This window comes from Thunnus albacares, chromosome 14, assembly GCF_914725855.1.
Source record: "Thunnus albacares chromosome 14, fThuAlb1.1, whole genome shotgun sequence".
Taxonomy (NCBI): Eukaryota; Metazoa; Chordata; class Actinopteri; order Scombriformes; family Scombridae; genus Thunnus; species Thunnus albacares.
The window spans coordinates 14,208,999-14,229,176 of record NC_058119.1 but is presented as its reverse complement, the minus strand read 5'-3'; the positions used below and the strand labels follow the sequence as shown (position 1 = coordinate 14,229,176).

The window sequence follows — 20,178 nt, the reverse complement described above, 5'->3', positions numbered from 1 at the left end:
TGGTGCGAGCGAGTTAATGATATCAGAATTTCTGTCATTAGTTTAACAATTGTGCGAACAATTAACGATTATTCTCTTTGATAACTGTGAGATTATCTCTGTGCTTGTTTTGCACGGAAAAATATGGGCTAGGTGCTTGGCCTTCAATGTTTTAAACGTTTTCAAAGCAATTAATACGTTTTGCATAAAAGCAGATGACTTTGCTTATGTTCATACACCCATTGAGTGTTAGCGGTATTATGTGTGGTTACCGAGCAATTAATTTTATCCTGTGTTATGGCTATTATGTGTTCTTGAGCTACAAATGTCATCTATCTTTTTGCCATTGTGACATCTTTGCGGTGTTTTGTCACGCAGATCTGGTTTTGACTGGTTTAATCTAGTCTCGTGAGCATGCGCACTTGGTGTAAACAGGAAGAACAGACGACAACCAGAGCAAATCTACCATAAAGAGAAGAAAATGATCGGACAAAAACCAACAAACGTCTTGTTCTTTATATTTTAACAAACACAAACGATGTCCTACATCATCTGATAGTGATTTCGATTACGTCTCGTAAGAGCTGTCGCAAAATTTTCGACAATTTTGAAAGACTCGTTAATACCGTAATACCGTTACCGATAGCTAACGTTAGACAGTCAGTGACGCGATTTATTTCCTCCGGGGTTTGCTCGACCAATTTGCCTGCTGACCTACATTAGAAAAAACACTCGGAGCTCCTCTGGATTCGTCTGAATTTGGTGGCTTCACACCGAGTGAAATCTCTGACAATGGTACAGAAAGAAAAGACACTGGAGACGCCTCAAGTGGACAGTGAACCGAGCCCCAGCCCAGTCTCCGGAGAGGCTTGTGCGGAGGCCGCCGGCCCGGTGGAGGAGTCCGGCATTGGAGTCGAACCGACGGGCCTCAGAAAATTCATCAGCGGAGTCGTGGAAGGTAATATTTCCTGTAAAGCTAAAACAGTCTCATTTGAAATTTACGATTTGCTATTAAGTAGGGCATCAACGTCCTGCAGCAATCGTGCTTCCTGGGGGAAATGGTCAGTGTCACTGTAAGACTACAGACAACAATTGACGATCAATAATTAGAAATCGAACTTGAATCATATGAAAAAGAGCAGGAGGCTGTTAAAATGATAAGTCAAGGATTACAAGCTGATCGTATTAATCGTGTCTGCAGGCTATAAATTAACATTATCACATGCATGTTTCTGTGCAGATAGTTGACGTTGGAATAAAAGGAGATAGTAATCTATCTTGAAATTATGAATTAATTGAGTAAATGTAGGCAGTCAGATGAAAAATCCAATGTCAATGAACGATTAATTGTGATTTGTCAAAAATTGGCCTAGAAAATTATTATTATTATTCTTGAACCTGTGGACATATGTCATAATTGCTAACAATTCATAGACGAAATGATTGGTTGGTTAGTGCCTAAAAATAGATAATTCAACAGACAGAAAATGATAAAAATGTGCAAGTCTTGTTATACTTACTAGCCCAGCCCACCCCTAGGGGCACATTGCCAGTTATAGCAGTCATCCAGCTCTTTGTGCACAGGAGATGTACTTGATCATCAGCACTGCAGACTGCATTGAAACTGAACTGACTACATTGTTTGCTCATGCAGGCTTTTACGGCAGACCATGGACAATGGAACAGAGGAAAGAGTTGTTCAGGAGGTATGAATTATGTGTATTATTTCAGCAAGAATGTTAATCAGGTAACATTAATTGGTGTTATATCGAGAGGGTTCAAGTTGTTTTACTGATTGTTAATCGCATTGTATTTCACAGGCAGCAGAAATGGGGGCTGAATACGTACCTTTATGCACCCAAAGACGACTACAAACACAGAATGTTCTGGAGAGAGTTGTACTCGGTGGAAGAAGCAGGTGACTATATTCAGAGCAGATCTTGGGATCAGCTGTCTCGGGGCAAAGAGAACGAATAATGCCTGGTTATCCAAGTTAAAAGGGCAGTCGGCAAATCCAGTTTTAAGCATGGGTGAAATATAAAAAAGCTTTCAGATAAGTTGTTACAAGAGCACAATAATGCATTTAGCAAGTGATTTTTTTTCTCCTTAAATATCTCCTAGAGCAACTCATGACTCTAATTGGTGCTGCTAAAGAGCATGGGATAGAGTTCATCTATGCCATCTCCCCTGGACTGGACATCACCTTCTCCAATCAGAAAGAGGTTTCTGCACTCAAGAGGAAACTTGATCAGGTATCGTAACATTTTGTGCACAGTAGAACGAACAATGTGTAGAAGCTCCTCACACATATCTGAAAGAGTTGTTTGCCTTTTTTTTTGTAACCATTTTGCTCAGTTTAATTTCCAACCTCTTTCTGTCCCCTCTTTAGGTGTCTCACTTTGGTTGCAAGTCATTTGCCTTACTTTTTGACGATATTGACCACAACATGTGCCCTGCTGACAAAGAGGTGTTCAGCTCTTTTGCACACGCTCAGGTTTCCATCACCAATGAAATCTACCAGTACCTGGGAGAGCCTGAAACCTTCCTCTTCTGTCCCACAGGTAACCCAGCTCTCCATCTGAATCCCTCACACACTTTGTGCAATTGTTTTATCTACTTATTTATTCACTATATGTTTGTTTTGTGCCCTGAAATGCAGAGTACTGTGGAACATTCTGCTACCCAAGTGTCTCTCAGTCCCCCTACCTCCACACAGTAGGAGAGAAGCTACTGCCTGGCATTGACATACTATGGACAGGTGAGTCTGACACTACTTCTGTTTTAATGCGTACAATAGTGAAGTAGCTTTAACAAGTAACCACTCAAAGTCAAGAGAAAGATTCACAGGGATGTGTTTTTTCTTCCTGCAGGTCCCAAGGTGGTGTCCAAAGACATCACAGTAGAATCTATTGAGGAGGTATCTAAAATCCTAAGAAGAGCCCCGGTGATCTGGGACAACATTCATGCCAATGATTATGACCAGAAGAGGCTTTTCTTGGGTCCGTACAAGGGCCGCTCTACCGAGCTCATCCCCAGGCTAAAGGGAGTCCTCACCAACCCTAACTGCGAGTTTGAGTCCAACTTTGTAGCAATCCACACTCTGGCCACATGGTACAAGTCTAACATGAATGGGGTGCGAAAGGATGTGGTCATGAGTAAGTATGGTCAAAATGTTAACTAATTTGTAAACTGTTCTTTAAAAAAATGTGTCTCTTCATCTACTTTACTCTTCTCTTTTCACCCTTTACCAGCGGACGGTGAGGACAGCACAGTGTCCATCCAGATCAAGTTAGAGAATGAGGGCAGTGACGAAGAGCTGGAGACAGACATGCTTTACAGCCCACAGCTTGCCCTAAAGCTGGCTCTCACAGAATGGCTAGGGGAGTTTGGTGTGCCTCATCAGTACAACAGTAAGAGCAGTCCCATTATTATATCATACCGATCTTTATGTGCTCTTTTACAGCTCTATGCTAATGGTAATTCTCCGCAGTATAACCTGGAATAGGCTCATAGTGTTGGCACGGACAGCCTAAAATGACGTTTTTATGCCATACTAAAGAGGCTCTACTCTATCTTTCAGGCCGACAGGTGCCTCAGAGCGGTGCCAAAAGCACAGTCATCGACGTGTCATCCATGGCTGCTCCGTCTCTCTGCTCCTCCACCACAGTCACAACCGTGTTCCAGCAGCCCATCATGTCTCCAGCCATGCCGCCTCTCTGTTTAGATTCGCTCTCACACCCCATGGCAAAAAGACCTCAGGAGGAAGAAGAGGTGAGGTTTGCTACTACTTCACAGACAGAACTGGAGCAGCTGAAAGAAATTAAACTCTCTATTAATCTGAATTTACCTGTAATTCATACGGTAAATGACTGAACAACTGTCTAATGATAACACCTTGACACGTCTTTTTGGTCGAGTTCTTCCCCTCGAGAAGTTCATTTCAGAGGAGAGTATCTGTATAAGGTTGTAGGTTGTCTATTTTAATATTGTACCTGTCGGTGCAGGTGGAGGTGGAGAAGAAGGATTCAGACGAGGAGCCCATGGAGATGGTGGTTGAGAAGCTGGATGAGCCAGAGCCAGATGCAGAAGCTGACCCAGAGGAGAAGCATGTCGGTCCTATCTTAGCGGACAAGATGGCTGAGGACCTGAAACCCATGGATACAGACAAGGAGAGTCTGGCTGAGTCAAAGTCTCCCGAAGAGTCTATCCAGGAGGACTCTGGGAGTGACATCGCACCTATGCAGACTGACGATCAGCTCAAGCAGGTGCCACCGACATTCGTGCGTTCCCCCTTTTCTCTTATAAACACAATTGAAAGCAATAAACAAACGAGAAATTCCTACAAAGTCACATTAACGCTGATTTCTTTCCTCAGGATGTGTTTGTCCCGAGGCCCGACGAGAAGCCACTGTTCACAGCGGAGCCCCTCTCACTTGAAGACCTGAGCCTGCTAGCAGAGCTCTTCTACCTGCCTTATGAACACGGACCCAAGGCCATGCAGATGTTGAAGGAGTTCAACTGGCTCAGAGCCAACAGCAGCGTCGTCAGTGTCAACTGCAAGAGAAAGGAAACTGAAAAGGTGGGTTACTCATTGAAACAAACATGTTAAAGGTCGAGAGAGAAATGCCTACCCGAGAAAGCTAGTACATTATTTACTGAACATGCATGTGAACATTGGTGCATGGTGCTGAAAAACAAAATGGTGGATGTGTACTACCTTTACCGCCCATTGGGTGGTGTTGTTATACCACCCAATGGTGGTGGGGAGATGAAGTGTACTCGCTCTACAAGGCATTGTGCTTTGGGTATTTGTGTAAACTGCAGCTTCCCTTATTTAATCACTTGAAAATGGTTTAATCCAAACTGTTTTTAATGATATTTGTTCTTATTTCCAATCAACGTTTACATGCAGGTCACAGAATGGCAGACTAGGGCGGAGAAGTTCGAGGAGATGTGCTGCTCAGTCATCCAGATGTTCACACGTCTGTCCAATTCAGCCAACCGTACCATCCTGTACGACCTCTACCCTTACATCTGGGACATCAAGAGCATCATTTCTATGGTCAAGTCGTTTGTCCAGTGGCTAGGTATGTATGAGGGGAACCACAAGGCTTTTACTCTTAGTGTGCAGTAGCGTAGAGACAGTCTGATCAAGTCTGGTCCTTCTGACCTTTTGATATAGTCAGACATACTTTTACACACAAATCATTTGATCAAAGCAGTTTAATGATTTATCATTTAGCTGCATAGATTCTATCTTGTAGTCCAGTGCTATGATATTTTCAAAGTCTGCTTACCAGATGTTAATATTATCTAATCAGAAAAGAAATATGGCTTCTTGAGATTTTGGCCAACATCTGTATAGAGGATGAAAAAACCTTCACTTTTAATTGATGGCAGTTTATTATAGATCAGCTTAGCACAGATCAGGTTAGAGGCATCACCTCTTACTAGTTTTTAATTGCTCTTGTTTCACACATGTTGATTGTTTTTTTTTTTGTTTCTTTCTTTTTTTTTTTGTCTGACTGAATGCCGCTTGCACCGCTAGCATCCTCCTTATTTATTCCATAACAAGCTGCTCCATCTTGGTGATATCGAAACCGGGTCTCTGTGGCAAACGTCCCAGCAGGGTTACTGCTGCTTGCTGTGTATCCAGTAACATCACTGCTGCATTCCCACACAGACACACTTGCTTCCATCTCTCTGTCTGTGGGGATGGGCGCCAGGGGGAAGTCCCCATCCCCCCCCCCCCCCTCCCCTCCTCCTCCATGCCGTAGCGCGCACGCGAGCTTGGAGAGCAAGTTGACTGACTGACTGTGGAAGGCCATTCTGGTGCATAAACTGGGACTAGAAATATCTGAACTAGTCGTTATTATACGACATTCGTTGTCATAGCCTTACTAAGAAGACTATGAAATGACGCTGTTGTTAGATTTTAACCTTCTGAATCATTTGCTCAATCTGTATCAGGGTGGGATCCATTACCTTGTATAAGAGAGGATGTTCTCTCTCTCTCTCTCTCTTTCTTTCTCTCTCTTCTACCTCTCTTTTCACCTCACACTTTATTTCACTCTTTCTGACGGTGCACCGTGATGCAGTTCGAGTGACATTCAGTCTCATGAAAACATCTCCTTTTGTCGGAGTGTCTCTTGAAATAGTCTGAAGCACCAGCATGGCCTGTAGGTTACTCCCTGTAACCCAGTTTCATTCGCAGGTTTCTGTCCAGTCCGGCTATATGGTAAAGCTGAGGACTCTAGCCTACACAGCAGGCAGCATACCCACACTGGCAAAACCACATCAAAACTGACACTACTGGCCTAATGCATTAGAAAATGACTATAACCACTCTAGTAATATAAAGTTTTTTGATTAGTGTGGCCATAAATATCTTCAGATATCGCAGTGTCATGAAGAGCTTAACTGTTGACTGCTGCTTCTGCTAAAAGCAGATTTTTACATTAGTCCCCATCCTCTGCCCTCATTAGAAGCTGTGCAGCCGGCACTTAGTCATAACCTCCCTGGTTATTGTACTGAGAACACTTACTAATATTTATTTTCTACTGTTTTCTCCCTTCACTATGTACAGATGGAAGAATCCACAGTACAAGTTTCTACTGCTATTGGATCGACAGTGGCCGATGTATGCACAGTGCAGGCGTTGTCTCTTCCCCTTTTAGTTCATGTTTGAAATGGATTCATGTGAAAATAAAATTCTTCAATTAGGCTGATAAATGTAAGAAATGTATTTGGAGGAAAGGAAGCAGCCGTCCGGATGAAGTCACATTTTGCGCAGCGATGTTTAGCTATCAATCTTAAGTGTTAACTCCCAAATCTCTTCTCTTTGGCAGCCTCTCTCTAACTTGTTTTTTTGTTTCTGTCAGTAGGCTTATAGAAATGGCTCAGACCAGCCTGATGCACCTACTCAAGGGAATATACACTTTGCTTTGAAATTTACACCACCACACCCTGATCTTCACTCTACTGAGACTGTGTGGTTATGATCAGTGTGCTTGCGTACATGTTGGTTGGACCATGCAAGAATATGAGTTGCATGTTTTCTGCGTTTGTATTAAGACAGCGCAGCCTTAATAGATCATACGGGTGGAAGCAGTCCACTCTTTTTTTTTTTTCTTCTTTTTGTCCATTTGTGAAAGTGAAGCAAGTTCAGAGTTCCTTCCTGTGGGTGCATCTGCTCGCTGTGTTGTGTCAGCTCTTCAGAGGAATTGTGTTAGGTGTCAGGGTGAGGTTGATCTGTAAAGCAGTTTTAGATGTCCTGCAAGCGCGCTGCATTTGTCTGGTCACATGACAGGGCTTCTCATCAACCAGGAGTAGACTTTGTTAGCGACAATGCTGCTGTATACAGACTCTGACAGCACCCGTGCTTTCAGTATACTAACATTTATATGCTTTTGCTTCTGTACAATTAATCTTTTGTCTGTCTGATTTTGGCTTTGAACTGTAAGCAGAGAGGCCCTTTTTGCACTGGGAGTGTTTATGCTACCTCTCGTTTTGTCCTCCTGGTTTGATGAGCCATGCTTCCCAGTCATGTGACAAGGCAGATAAGATGAGAATGTGACTTCACACGGGGTGCTAAGATCAGTGGGGTGACGGCAGCTGAAGCTTACATCTGGTGGGCGTAGACAGTACGGGTTTCTGTTGTGATAGTCAATCTAAAATTTATGAAGTGCGTCAGCTCTTAAAAATGAAAATGACCCTTCCTGAAGCACCAAAGGGGCTAAACTGCACTTAATTATGTCCTCTTCAGATTTCGGAGAGCGTGCATTCCACTGCAAGAAAGAACTAGGTTCTTAAGACCCGCATATAATTTCAATGTGGAGCATTTTGACATTGTTGCGGAGAAGCTGAGGTGCAGAGCTCATTTTTTTAATAATTTCGATCTTGGACTTGTTTCCTCATGTAAACACGTGAGCTTTAGTTGCTTGAGCCCCATTTCATCATAAAACATTTCCTCTGAATATAATGAACTATTCCAAATTAGGTCCTTTTTATGTTTTAATGATTAAAACAAAATTACTTATTTGGATTATGCTATTAGATACATATGACCCCCTTCCTCCCCATCTCCCCACTCCCTTCATCTGTGTCAGAGAGCCCCATCCTGTGGTAACACTGTCCGCTTGGCTCTGCTCCTAACAGGGTGTCGTAGTCAGTCCTCAGCACAATTCCTTAGAGGAGACCAAGAGCCCTGGGCCTTTAGGGGAGGTCTAGCAGGAGAGTTCCAGGTATCTAATGCACTGAATTTACAGCAATCAAATGGAAAAAAAAGAGTGTTATGAGCAAAGAAGACGATGGTAAATGTGCGCAGGTATGAAGGGGTTTGGTCTGTCAAAGGTGAGCTGATTGTAATGTTTGGGGCTTCATAAGATACGGTTCCATCCCCTTCACGTGTTCTCTAAGAAGTTCATGTCCTGAGCGTTATTTTGCTATTACTTTGGGATATGTCAATCTGTGTGAGGGGAATGGGTAACCTGAAAGCCATTTTGGCAGAGGTTACAGCCACTGTTTGGCATGGCATTTTCTGATTGATTAATTTGAATTTCTTTCAGCAACTGCCCAAGGAGATGCTGCTTTTCCCTAGCGCACGCTGGCGCAAGCGAGCATGGCTAGGTTTTATTTTCATGACATCTCATTTCTTTGCAGGAAAAGCACAGCGCACAAATTACCACGCCAACCCTTTGCAAGCGCAAGCGCACGCACTGCCTCACAGTGCCAGCGAGATCGCAAGCATGTCTGCAATGGGAAAACTCCATGATAAAACATACCTGTCCAGCCTAAAGCAACATCTCCAACCTCGGAGAATAGCAAGATTTACAATGGCAACCGATACACTATTGACTGACTCAGTTAGCTCATATTTAATTTGCCTCTTTGGTTTTTTTCCTGGAGTTCTCTCTGTCTTCGCGCAAGCATCATTATTTTTCTCAACAGGAGGGTTGCGCAGCGAAATATTGCGATGCCTTACAAAAGGGAAAGGAGCATCTCCTTCAGCCAGTAAAACCTTAGTCAGACCAAAATACCACCCTTGTTTTATTGTATTTGAAAAGCAAATATGAATGTGCCTGTGCTATGCTCCTTTAGCAAAAAAGAGAAAGATGTGATGTTTGCTTGTTGTCCACTGTCAGATCAACAAGGAAGAGGAGTCAGTTTATATATTTATATGATCTTTTTTTTTTACAGTATGTTTCTAAGCACTTTGCTTACTTGCTTACTCCATTTCCTTTTTGGTTTAATAGTGGCTCAATTGTAGCAAATTCACAGTGAGGCAGTCAGCCAAAGCAGCACACCACCTAGTCTCAGAGAAACTGAACCTGTTTCTTTTGATATCCACAGAGATTGTTGCCAATAGATGGGGCAAACGATCTTTTCTACCAACCTCCACCTTCACTGCCAACCTCCAAAATCTATTCCATAAGGCCATACTTTGCCAAAGATGAGGTGAGACGTTTTGTGTGTTTAGTCATGCCCTTGTGCACCTTCTTTTTTTTTTTGTTTTTTTTTTAACCAACACTTGAGTATGTCACCCTTAGCGTTAATAATGTTGTAAACAGGACGTTAAATGTATGGGTGCAGAAATGATGTTGGCCAGTTGGTAGTATTCCCAGCAGAACTGGCCTAGTTTAAGGTGTGAATGTGCTTAATATGACACGCTCAACTGCGCTGTATGTCAGAGAATATATGTACTGAAGAGAAAGCCAGCTTTAGACTGAATATTTTCAAACACATGCGGTGTTAAGGGCTGTAATGGGTCAAGTTTTTTCTGTATGTCAAATCATCTGCTACAATAACACCTGTTGTTGTTGTTGTCTTTCTTTTTGCAGCCTGCAATTTATAAAATCTGTAAAGAAATGTACTGTGAAGGAATGGAGGATGTACCTTTCTCTGACCAGGAATCTGACCTCATTGGAGACAGGTAAGACATGGAGATGCATTTGTTTGAGAGGCTACTCCCTGTAGTGCAAACATGCATGAATTGATAAAAATCTTTTCTGTTTGTTAACAGGTTAGTTGGAGGTCTCCTGTCTTTAAGTCCAGACTATGGGTTTGTACTAGAGGATGAAGAAGGGATCTGCGGTTATGCTCTCGGCACCGTGGATGTCAAGCCCTTCGTCAAGAAATGCAAGTTGAACTGGATTCCCTTCATGCAAGAGAAATACAACAAACCTGACTGCGAGAAGGACCTCACAGAGGCTGAGGTAAGATCTTAATCCATCAATTTCATTATCGTAATCTCTCATCAGGTCAGTCTATCAGGTGGCTTTTTATGGTGCCCATTCATAATGAATACTTTCACCTAACCATCTCTCATCTGTCGTCCCTGTAGAAGATGATGTTGAGTTTCCATGAAGAAGAGGAGGGTCTTCCAGAGTCCTTTCTGTCCAATTTTCCCTCCCTCATCAAGGTTGACATTCACGCCAAGGTCACTGACCCCAGCGTGGCCAAAAGCATGATGGGATGTCTGTTATCTTCCCTTAAGGCCAACGGTAGGTAGCAGCCATCACTGTTACTACAAAAAGAAAATGTTGGATTAGTGTTATTTGTCATGTTGGTAAGATGGATGTTAGAATATTCACTTGAATCTAAAATTTAGTAAGTTAAGTATGAATCAAGGGTCACAAATATAGTAAGTTCCAAATCAAACTACAAAAAATGGACATGTTGACCAGTAGTCTGAGGCATAAACATACTGGGGAAAAGGGGCTTTCAGCTTTAAGGAACAGAAACCATCAAAGCACCGACTGAAGTTATCTTCTCTTCCTGTGACAAAGATCGGGAACCAGTTTATTCCTGCTCAGAGACACAGAAGAAGATTATTTTCAGTTTAACACCATATTTGGCCACACTGTCAGGAAGATCATTTTGGGAATTTTTTGTAAACTGATTTATTATTATGATTATCTCTTTATGATTATCTGTTTTTGTCGTTAACTTCCAGGGTCCCACGGTGCATTCTGTAAGGTTCGTCAGACTGATAAGAGAATGTTGGACTTCTATAGTAAGCTGGGATGCTTTGAGGTGGCCAAAATGGAGGGCTTCCCCAAAGACGTCATCATTATGGGGCGAAGCCTATGAAGAAACGTCCTGCTACGATAACAGACAGAGAGAGAAAAAAAGCGAGAGAGAGCAAGCAAGCAGTCAACACGGCGTTTAAAAAAAAAAAAAACGTTTGCTACCTTCATGAGACAAACTTCCATGATGATTTTATACTGCATTACCATCTGGGCTAACCTGGGGAAACCTGTTTTTAAGATTTGTGTACAGAAGCACAGCACACACAGATTCCCCGCGCTGCCCGTAGATGTTACGGCTCTGTTGGATTCAGCAGATCCGAAGCTAAAAGGCCAAGAAGTGATCTGTAGTCAGCTGATCAGAGCCAACAAGAGTGGCACTCCAGCATTCATTTCTGGGGTCCCACTACTTATATACCTCCAGGAGGCAGGAAGTGACAACTCCATAAGCCTTTTTTTTTTCTTTTTTTTTCTGATTTTAATCCAGCAGCCATTACATGGATATTGCCCACATGCCCTAACGCTAAGTGTCTGTATCTGAAATGGAGGCAGAGCCGTGAAACGAGGGCAGCCTGTATCTCAGGTAGTGTCTCACTACCCTCGTGTCCTGTTTTTCTCAGCTCTGACATAGAGAAATAACACGACTGTCCACGTAAGCTGGACACCATTAATACAGGATGTGAAGTGCTGCGTGAGAATTTGCCTTTCATCGTCACATCATGGGTTTTCTAGTTGCTCCACAATAGACTTGGAGAAAGAGGCCTTTTTTATTAAAGGACGCATCACAAAGAAAAAGTGATGTTAAATGCTGAGTCTTTACGCATGAAAGGTGGAAAATTGTAGCTTAGAGGATCCTCACAGTCCAGCAAAGGAAAAAGTATTTGTTGAGACTATTAAAGACTCAACCAGGAGGTCCTCTGAATTTCCGTTCAAGCGGTAGACATTTGGAAACCAACAGAAAAGCCTCCACGAGTTTACAAACATGGTTCTTAGCCTGTTTCTGTTTAGCGTTTTACTTTTGGCCATTTTTTTTTTTTTTTTACTAACACCACATTTTTTTGCTTATTTCCCCTTTGAGCTATTGCCTTTTGGGTCATTGCCTTTGGATTTTAGGTTTATATCGCAGACCCCAGTGTCTTCTGTGTCAAGGCTTTCCAACACATGTGATTTTGGACATTGGCCTTGTTGCTCAAATTCCAGAGAAGTAGCCTGCTTTTTTCCCCCCTGACTTTGGCAGTCACATGTCAAATCCAGCACATAAATCCTTCAGTAAGCTATCAGAGAAAAGACAGGCCATCTTTTTAAGTTACGTCAGATGATACATTTACTAAATGTTATGGAAATGTTACGTGTTTTTGTTTATCCAATTGTTTAAGTAGGTAAAATGATAAATTTACTGGTAGTTACTCTTTCAAATAATCAAAACTCAAATCAGTGGGACCAAAAATCTGATAGTGTGATCAGCTATTTTGTGTAAAAAAATTAACATTTTGAAAGCAATTCACATTGGAATTTCATGAGTTCAAATGGATACAAGTCCTAAGTTTTGAAAGCATTTAACCCACCGTTTTCATAAAGCTGCTGAGTTCTTTCTTAACCACTTTTTCAGTACCTGACTTGTAAATCAACAGTTAACCTGTGCTGCAGTTTCAGATATGCTGCGCTATAAAGCCATTGGTAGTAATATGAGTCATAATAATCAGCAGATAATCAGTTCACATCTTTCATTTTGCATCCTTCCCTGCGGTTTCTACGTTGCATACTCATAAATGAATGTCTTTTCAGCTGAGCCTTGGCAAGCGCTCTTATGATCGCTACGGTTGTTAAATCTTGTCACTAAATGTCACCAAAGTGGCACTGACCCCCCCACACTGATGCTGCTCTGCAGCTGTGAAGGTTTGGAGCAGAAATTCATAGGCCTTTTTTCCTATCTGTCCTTTTGAATGTTTTATATTCTGACGCATTTCCCATTTGTTTATTGTAAATCTATATAGTTAACAAAAAAAAGCACTTTGACTATAGTTAGGAGTGTTCTGTTGGTTACACGAGGATCATCAGTTGCTCTTCAGTAGCTGCCTGCCAATGTGATGTTTTGATACTGTGTACATTCATGATGTGCATGAGGTGTATTGGATTTGCTGTGGCCGTCATTAGAATAACCTCATCCTATGCTGCACAGAGGAAGAAGCATGCCACTCCCCTCTGTGAGCATAATACTGTAGTTCATAGACAGTCTGTAAACACTGTCAATCATAAACTGTTATTATTTTTTGTATATCTTTACTGAAATTGTGGCTAGCATTCTGTTTCGCTTTAAAAGACAGGAAAATGACGGACAGCACTATGTCATGCACAGCTGTCGTACCTGGCTGTGTCTCAGTGAGTTTGTGAAACTCACCAACAGATCTGCTGTTAGTCTTCTGAGATGACGGCAGAGTTTTCACTTATGTTAATTAAATGGTTCATTTTGCAGTTTGTTGATGCTCGTGCTTTCTCCTCTGCCAACTTGGGTTTGATAGAAATGGGCTGTGACTGAGAGAAAGGGCTCCAATTGTACATTTTGATTATCTGAGTTCAGGGTTGGGGAGGCGGGCGGGGTCATAAAAGTCACAGTTTACCTATGTAAAATTTGTATGTAAGATACATAAGATTAAAAACTAATAAACTACAATAAGTGACTTTTCTCTGTGTTGCTTGTGTTCGTGTTTTCACAGGTCTTTCTCTGACCGTGTCTGGATTGAAGGGATGAAAAGATCTGTCTTGTTCACAGGTTTTATTTATATCACCCAACTCATATCACCCCAACCCTAAAAGAAGCTTCTCTCTATTTTTGAAAAGCAAAAAGTGCCTGGAACATGGAAAACATGGAAATAGCCAATAAGTGCGATGTGTATGTATCCTGTCGCATCCAACTTTCCATTGACTAGAGTATAAAGGACACGACATATGGTGGTATCATTATTATTACCCAGTGAACCGGAAACCAGCCAGCACTCCTAAGTCTGTGTGTCTGAGGCAGCTTGATTCAACAGAACTCTTAAGATTATGAACCTTGTATAAACTAAAATAACAGGTCTTTATACTAGATGTGGACACAGTTCACCTCTACAAGACAGAGCCACAAGCTTAGATAATAATGCAGGAGTTGACATTGTACTTCAGTGGTGCAAAAAACATGTGCAGTTAATCAAATTATGGGCAACCTATTGATGCTCAGTGAATCTGGCCTGTTTTGGGCCCCTGTGGGTCTCAGGCCCTGGACCAGCAGCCGGTAATCCACCATTGCATCACACCAGTACGAATGTAACCAGGTCTGCAGACTGGATTTGGCCTCTGAACATATAATGATTCTCAATCTGAGTCCCCATTCTTTTTTTTTTTTTTTTACAAAAGTGGTCTACAACTTTTACTGCCTCATGATAAGTGTTGTACATTTTCCGTGGCAGTTGAATCACATTTAAACATAATTTCAGCCAGTTATGTTTACAATCAATATTGCCTAAAAGAAGTGAAATATAAAATTTAAAGTAAGCATTTAATCAAAAATTATCTAAATCTTTATTTGTACTTTTTTGCACTGAATTTTTTGTCTTACTTGTTGAATAGCCTGTTTTATAAATCTTATTTTTTTATTTGAACGCAAATAAGTTACTCTAACATGACTTAAACACTATATTAAGAGTATTATAATTGTCATTATTCTACTCTCTATATTAACTTATATTACAATACTATATACTATTGCTATATGTTACGTTTATTATACCATTATTAATTGTATTATAATAATCTTTATTAGCTGTACTTATGGATGTTTTTCTTCATAGAGAGAAAAAACAGTATTGTATTGCCTTGTATGAGCCACAGGCGCACCGTGATGACGCGTCATCAGCGTCATAGTTTGCGACGCGCTTGTTGTTTTTCGAAGAGGGATCGTTTTGCTGAAAGTGTTTAACAGCAAACTCAAATCCAGCGCTTCGTCAAAATGTCTCTGCACGACGACGAGTCCTCGGATATGGGACTAGCGGGTCAATCCAAGCTGGAGAGCTTCCTGTTCAGTAAGAAACACAGTTTATTGGCTCTGCCGGCGCACACGTGGGTTTCTCTGTGATGTCCCGGCAGTGAAACATGTGCTTCAGTGTTTCTAAAATGCTCTGTGATATCAGGCTGTGGACTAACGTGATGAAACCATAAATGTTTGCGTGTTTTCCAGGCTGCGAGCTGTCCTCTAAAGTTCCTTTCTACACTTTCCAAGGAGATGAAGAGGAGGACCTGGAGCACTTCCTTGAACTCAGAACGGTATGTACGATGGCTGCAGGGATGTCTGTCCTCACATTACAGTACAGAGTGCAAAAGTCTTCACCACAACTTATTCAAGTCTGTCTTCAAACAACAGTCAGGTGTCCAAATGAACACTGAAATAGTTTTTTCTTGCCATAATCATTCCTCCTGTCATGTGACTGTTGTTTTAAGACAGACTTTGAAAAACTGTGAATCTATCCTGTGAATCTAAATGCAAGGCATATGTAGAAGTGTGTGTATCATAAGTATCCAAGGCCTTTGTGTCCACATTTTTATATAGTGACAACACAACCGAATCACAGTGTGGGAAAATGTTAAGTGAATGAACTGCCATTCCTGCAGGTCTGTTTGGGAGAAGGTGCTAAGGAGGAGAGTAACGTGGTGGAGGTAACAGCTATGAATCACCAAGGAAAGACTATTTCAGTGCCAATTGCCAACCTTCACATCAGCTGCCTGCCTATGGTAAATATGATATATAGTTGTTAATTCTATCAGCACATTAATGAACCACGCAGTAGAGGCTGAAGTCTGATATCTCTAACTTTCTTTCCTCAGGTGAGTTTGGGAGAGTTTGAGTTGAAAGCCCCAGTGACCATCCGGCTCAAGGCTGGCACAGGACCAGTTACTGTCAGCGGGTTACACCTCATAGGTAACAGCTTTTTATTCAAATGTCACTCAGCAACACCCTGTTAAAAGTAAACAAATTAGCCAAAATCCAAATTAATGTGATTACTTACCAATGAATGTGGCTACATTTAGTAGAGTGTTTCGTAGATTACGTTATCATCAGCTGACATCAAAACAGCTGGAATCTAGTGCTGCAACTAACGATTATTTTCATTATTCATTATTCTGTTGATCATTTGCTCGATTGATCGATTAGTTGTTTGGTCCAGAAAATGGTGAAAAATGTCAGTAACTGTTTCCTACAGTCCTGTGACGTCCTCAAATGTCTAGTTTTGTGCCAACTGACAGTCCACAACCCAAAAATATTTAGTTTATCATAGAGGACTAAAGAAACCAGGAAAATATTCACATTTGAGAAGCTGAAATTTTCCTCTTAAAAATGACTCACTAATGGTCAGAATAGTTGGCAACTAATCGTTTAATCTTTGCAGCTCTACTGGAATAACTCTGGTAGAATAGGTGCACTATGATCAGAGAAAATACGTGTTCTCAAGGTTACTAAATACTTGGTTTGGTCATTTAGTTTCTCTTTACATTGAGCCAACTGCACGAAAAATGTGAGATATTCCTTCAATCAATAAAATGTTAAATTTGTACCTTGTCATGAATTTCTTTTGAGTTGAAATCCGAGACCTTTGATGCTTTCTGTCTATATTTCAATTTAAAAGTTTTAACAGTAGATTGAACTTCTGGCATTAAACTTCTCTCAGAAATGGTATTTCACAGCTCTAAGTACTCATGGTAATGCATGTGTGCAGCTGCATATTGCAAACTGTGCACGAGCTGACCGCTGCCGCAAGGATAGATGAAATAAAATGACCCTGCTGGCATTATAGCTAAATATTCTTACAGGATTCAATCTAAGACAGCAATTTAACATTTGGCCTCCGTCTTTGTGCAGCCTCGCAGGTCGAAGACTCCGACATGTCTGATGAAGACGACGATGACGACGATGAGGAGGAGGAGGAAGAGATCACCCCCATTAAACCAGCAAAGAAGAAGCAGAAGATGTAGGCTGAGAGGTCGTCGATGGGGTTTTTCTTTATTTTTTTTGGAGTGTTTTAAGAAATAACAGTCGTTTTGTACCAGACGGGACACATTTTACAAAGTTAATACTTATTCCACACAGCCACATGAAAGCTTAGTGTGGTGGCAGCTGAACACGCTGTTGGAGGAAGGAACATCGTGACAGGAGCTCTGATTGTTCTCACCTCTTTTACTCCTCAGTTTCTCACCGCAAGCTCTCGGTATCTGCAGTGAATTCAACTGTGGATGCAACATTCACTTCTAGAAGAACTGTTTTTGCTATTAAACGCTACCTTGCGTTTTATACTGTACATGTTACAACCACCACAGACATGGATTTATCTCACCAGTGGTGGGAAAACATCGTCTTATACTCTCACCATTGGATTCTGGTATTTATAAAAGTAAAACATAGTGTGTGTACTTGTGTCAGAGAGAGAAAGTGTTTCCAGATCAGCGTGATTTCCAATTAAATTGTGCAATCAAATTAATTAAATGTTCTTGGTTCACAAGAGTATCTCCATTTCCAGCTGTTTGTAGTTCCAAAATACTGTTTTTCTATGTACTATGTCAATCATAAATGTGAAAATTTTGTACTTGTAATGAATGCACCAAGAAAGCATTTTGTGTTTGTGTATTCATTTAATTCTCTTTGTTAATTTAACACCGTTTTTCAGCCCATTACATACAATACATGTCGTTTATGTATTGTTATGGCCACATAAGTTTAGTGCCTCCTTTGAAATGCTTACAGAATGCAGCCGTAACCCCGTTTTGTGCTCAAGTTAATTGGAATGAATCAATAACCACCTTTCTTGAGGTTGCAAAGATGCATTTAATCAGACTCTACTGGATTAAAAAACAGCCAAATAGAATATTGATAGAAAACCAAGAGAAAGTTCTTCTTGAGCCGAGAGTTAGGGGAATAAATACAGGTCTTCTACGGGAATACATCACTACCTAAAGTTAAAGATCCTCTGTGGGGTTTTCTTGTGAACAAACAAAAGTTATGTTTACATTTAGTTACTCACCTAAACTCATTGTGTGTATCCTTGTGATCTACAAATGTGTTGAATCAATTTCTTTCCTCATAAAACATTTGCAAAACACATTTTTTTTATATTTTAAACTGCATGGTTTACAACTATGTTTACTGGCTTGTAGTCTTCTTCTCTGTCTTTATCACCACATTTCTTGTCACATTACAGCCACCTGTAGATTGGTGGAATAGTGTAAAACGATTGGTAAGACTGTCTATCACCCACGTGCAGGTGTGCACGTATGTGAGTCCTTGTTCATGACATAAAAAAACATGGAACCACTCATAAAAGGCTGCTCGCGAGCGTTACTAGAGGTCAAACAGCCCACAGGGAACCTTTAACTGAAGCTGACGGTAAACCAATAAGTCATCGAGTCGGCTGTGCAGTGACAGTAAACAGTGTGATATCAGTTAAAGCTTTATAAAGGCTGATGTGGTCTTTGTCTGAATCATCTGCATGCACATTATGATCCCATCTGTGCAAACATCCTTACATGGATCTTTGTAAGGCATCTGCAAACACTACAGCCACCAAAGTCTGTGTCATTAACATTATTCACTGTGTTATTATTCACTTTGTCACCATGATAAGACTCAATGGAACTCCTCAGCTCTGGATCCAGCAGCTTGGACACAGCCATAGAGCTAGAAAAGCATGTCAAAGACAGATCTTCCTCATCACATCTGATGAAGTTTCTCAGTTTTTCTGAAACAGATTTTTTTCAATCGATCATTTTTGAAAGAAGAGTGAGCAGGCTGCAGAAATCATGAAAATAAGACTGGAGGAGATACAGAACAATACTCCCACTATCATCACTTGCAGAGGAGCATGGAAGAATGATCCGATGAAACAGAAAAAGTGAAAAACTCACTTAAACGTACACAATTCTTTGCAAACACAGCTCACCTGCATGAATTTGTCTCCAGTCATTGTATAATGATGCTCACAGAGGGACAGAATTGGGGTAAAAAGCAACAACGTGAGTGCCAGATGTCCATAAAAGGGTAATACAACTACAACTTTTTTCCTAACAATTTACTCATGCCAGGTGCTGCCATGGTAACAGCAGAAATGACCACCTGCATGATGCCCTTGATGGCAGCTCTCTGTTAATGAGAGCAGGAGATAGCACTGAGGGGGGAGGCTGAAGGGGAGACACAGATACAAGGAGGTGGAGGGATGCTTTAATCATGCTTAAATAAATAATGTTGCATTATTTAGCGCATTATACCCAAGCCCAAGCCCAGCTGGTTGCCTTTTTTCATCTGTGACAATGCCGTCTCTCCGTCTCTGGGAGGGTTATAGGGCGATGATAGGAAGGTAGGAGTGACATCACGTTACCTGAGGTTTTTTTTTACAAATCTTTAAAGTATCTTAGTCTTTTTTTTTTTGGAAAGTGGTTGATTTGTTAGAGTGTTACACACCACCAGAGTGAGAAAAAACACCCTGAAGGGTCATGTAACAGATAGCAAATCAATGTGCAACAACATTTCAAGTGGTTAATGTCACCTTGACTGGGAGCAGGTGCTGCTGCTTCTTATTTTCTGACTCATAAAACCACATTAAAACTGATGTATGCTGGGCAGGAAGTTTTGTGAACCTTCACACCACTTTTATTGGGTAGATGAGCTTTATGGTCCGATGGCTGTGCTGCGTTTAAATTCTCAACGTTGCATAGAGGTTGAGATGTGATCGGTGCAGAGCTTGTGGCTGAAAGTGAGACAAATTTCTACCATTATCTGCTTGCCTTCATGTCAGTCAAATCTCCATAGGGCTTTTCACAGACTTGTCATAGTAAAATACAGATTGTTAATAACATTATCAATGGCTCTGTTATATTCAAGTGTCCCAGTGAGCTATTACAGTGTGACAGAGAGCCAGCAGGACACTGATGTAGTTAAATGGAATCCAACCATCCCTCCTCACATCCTCCTACTGTGACATGTCAAAATGTTTAGAGATAAAAAAAGGCCTACTGACATTTGCAAGACACTCGAAAGTTCTGCATCAGCTTCCTTTTAGCTCCAAATGAGCATGACATGTCCATTAAATGTCTCTACACAGCTCATGCATGAGTTTACCTCATTATATTTATAAAGGAAACAGTAGGGAACTTC

The 20,178-nt window shown here is 41.1% G+C and overlaps 2 protein-coding genes across 5 annotated transcripts; both read left to right on the top strand.

The window, feature by feature from the left end:
• Positions 1-391: 391 nt before the first annotated feature.
• Positions 392-13,685, top strand: oga (O-GlcNAcase). Of its 4 annotated transcripts, none has more exons than XM_044373586.1 (19): positions 392-937; positions 1,634-1,685; positions 1,800-1,897; positions 2,101-2,231; positions 2,369-2,540; positions 2,639-2,737; positions 2,850-3,134; positions 3,231-3,389; positions 3,560-3,750; positions 3,984-4,244; positions 4,355-4,558; positions 4,892-5,066; positions 6,566-6,619; positions 8,137-8,222; positions 9,331-9,435; positions 9,819-9,910; positions 10,001-10,193; positions 10,322-10,481; positions 10,934-13,685. In XM_044373586.1, exons 1-19 carry the CDS (start codon positions 772-774, stop codon positions 11,068-11,070), a joined length of 2,820 nt encoding a protein of 939 aa, XP_044229521.1. In that variant the 5' UTR covers positions 392-771; the 3' UTR covers positions 11,071-13,685. The 4 variants fall into 4 exon arrangements, with proteins under 4 accessions (XP_044229521.1, XP_044229520.1, XP_044229523.1 ...); XM_044373585.1 differs by having other exon boundaries at positions 3,984-4,259; XM_044373588.1 differs by lacking the exon at positions 6,566-6,619.
• A 1,197-nt stretch (positions 13,686-14,882) lies between these two features.
• npm3 (nucleophosmin/nucleoplasmin, 3) lies at positions 14,883-17,643 on the top strand. Its single transcript, XM_044373827.1, has 5 exons — positions 14,883-15,064; positions 15,220-15,305; positions 15,651-15,770; positions 15,864-15,957; positions 16,897-17,643. Exons 1-5 carry the CDS (start codon positions 14,992-14,994, stop codon positions 17,007-17,009), a joined length of 486 nt encoding a protein of 161 aa, XP_044229762.1. The 5' UTR covers positions 14,883-14,991; the 3' UTR covers positions 17,010-17,643.
• Positions 17,644-20,178: the final 2,535 nt, after the last annotated feature.

What these genes read in the sequence shown, in the direction of transcription:
- oga (XM_044373585.1), top strand. Translation starts at nt 772, where the DNA reads ATGGTACAGAAAGAAAAGACACTGGAGACGCCTCAAGTGGACAGTGAA. An exon ending in AGGAAAGAGTTGTTCAGGAG is followed by an intron (nt 1,686 to 1,799) that starts GTATGAATTATG and finishes TGTATTTCACAG; the next exon opens with GCAGCAGAAATGGGGGCTGA. An exon ending in GTCTAGCAGGAGAGTTCCAG is followed by an intron (nt 8,223 to 9,330) that starts GTATCTAATGCA and finishes TGATATCCACAG; the next exon opens with AGATTGTTGCCAATAGATGG.
- npm3 (XM_044373827.1), top strand. Translation starts at nt 14,992, where the DNA reads ATGTCTCTGCACGACGACGAGTCCTCGGATATGGGACTAGCGGGTCAA. An exon ending in GCTGGAGAGCTTCCTGTTCA is followed by an intron (nt 15,065 to 15,219) that starts GTAAGAAACACA and finishes CGTGTTTTCCAG; the next exon opens with GCTGCGAGCTGTCCTCTAAA. An exon ending in CAGCGGGTTACACCTCATAG is followed by an intron (nt 15,958 to 16,896) that starts GTAACAGCTTTT and finishes GTCTTTGTGCAG; the next exon opens with CCTCGCAGGTCGAAGACTCC.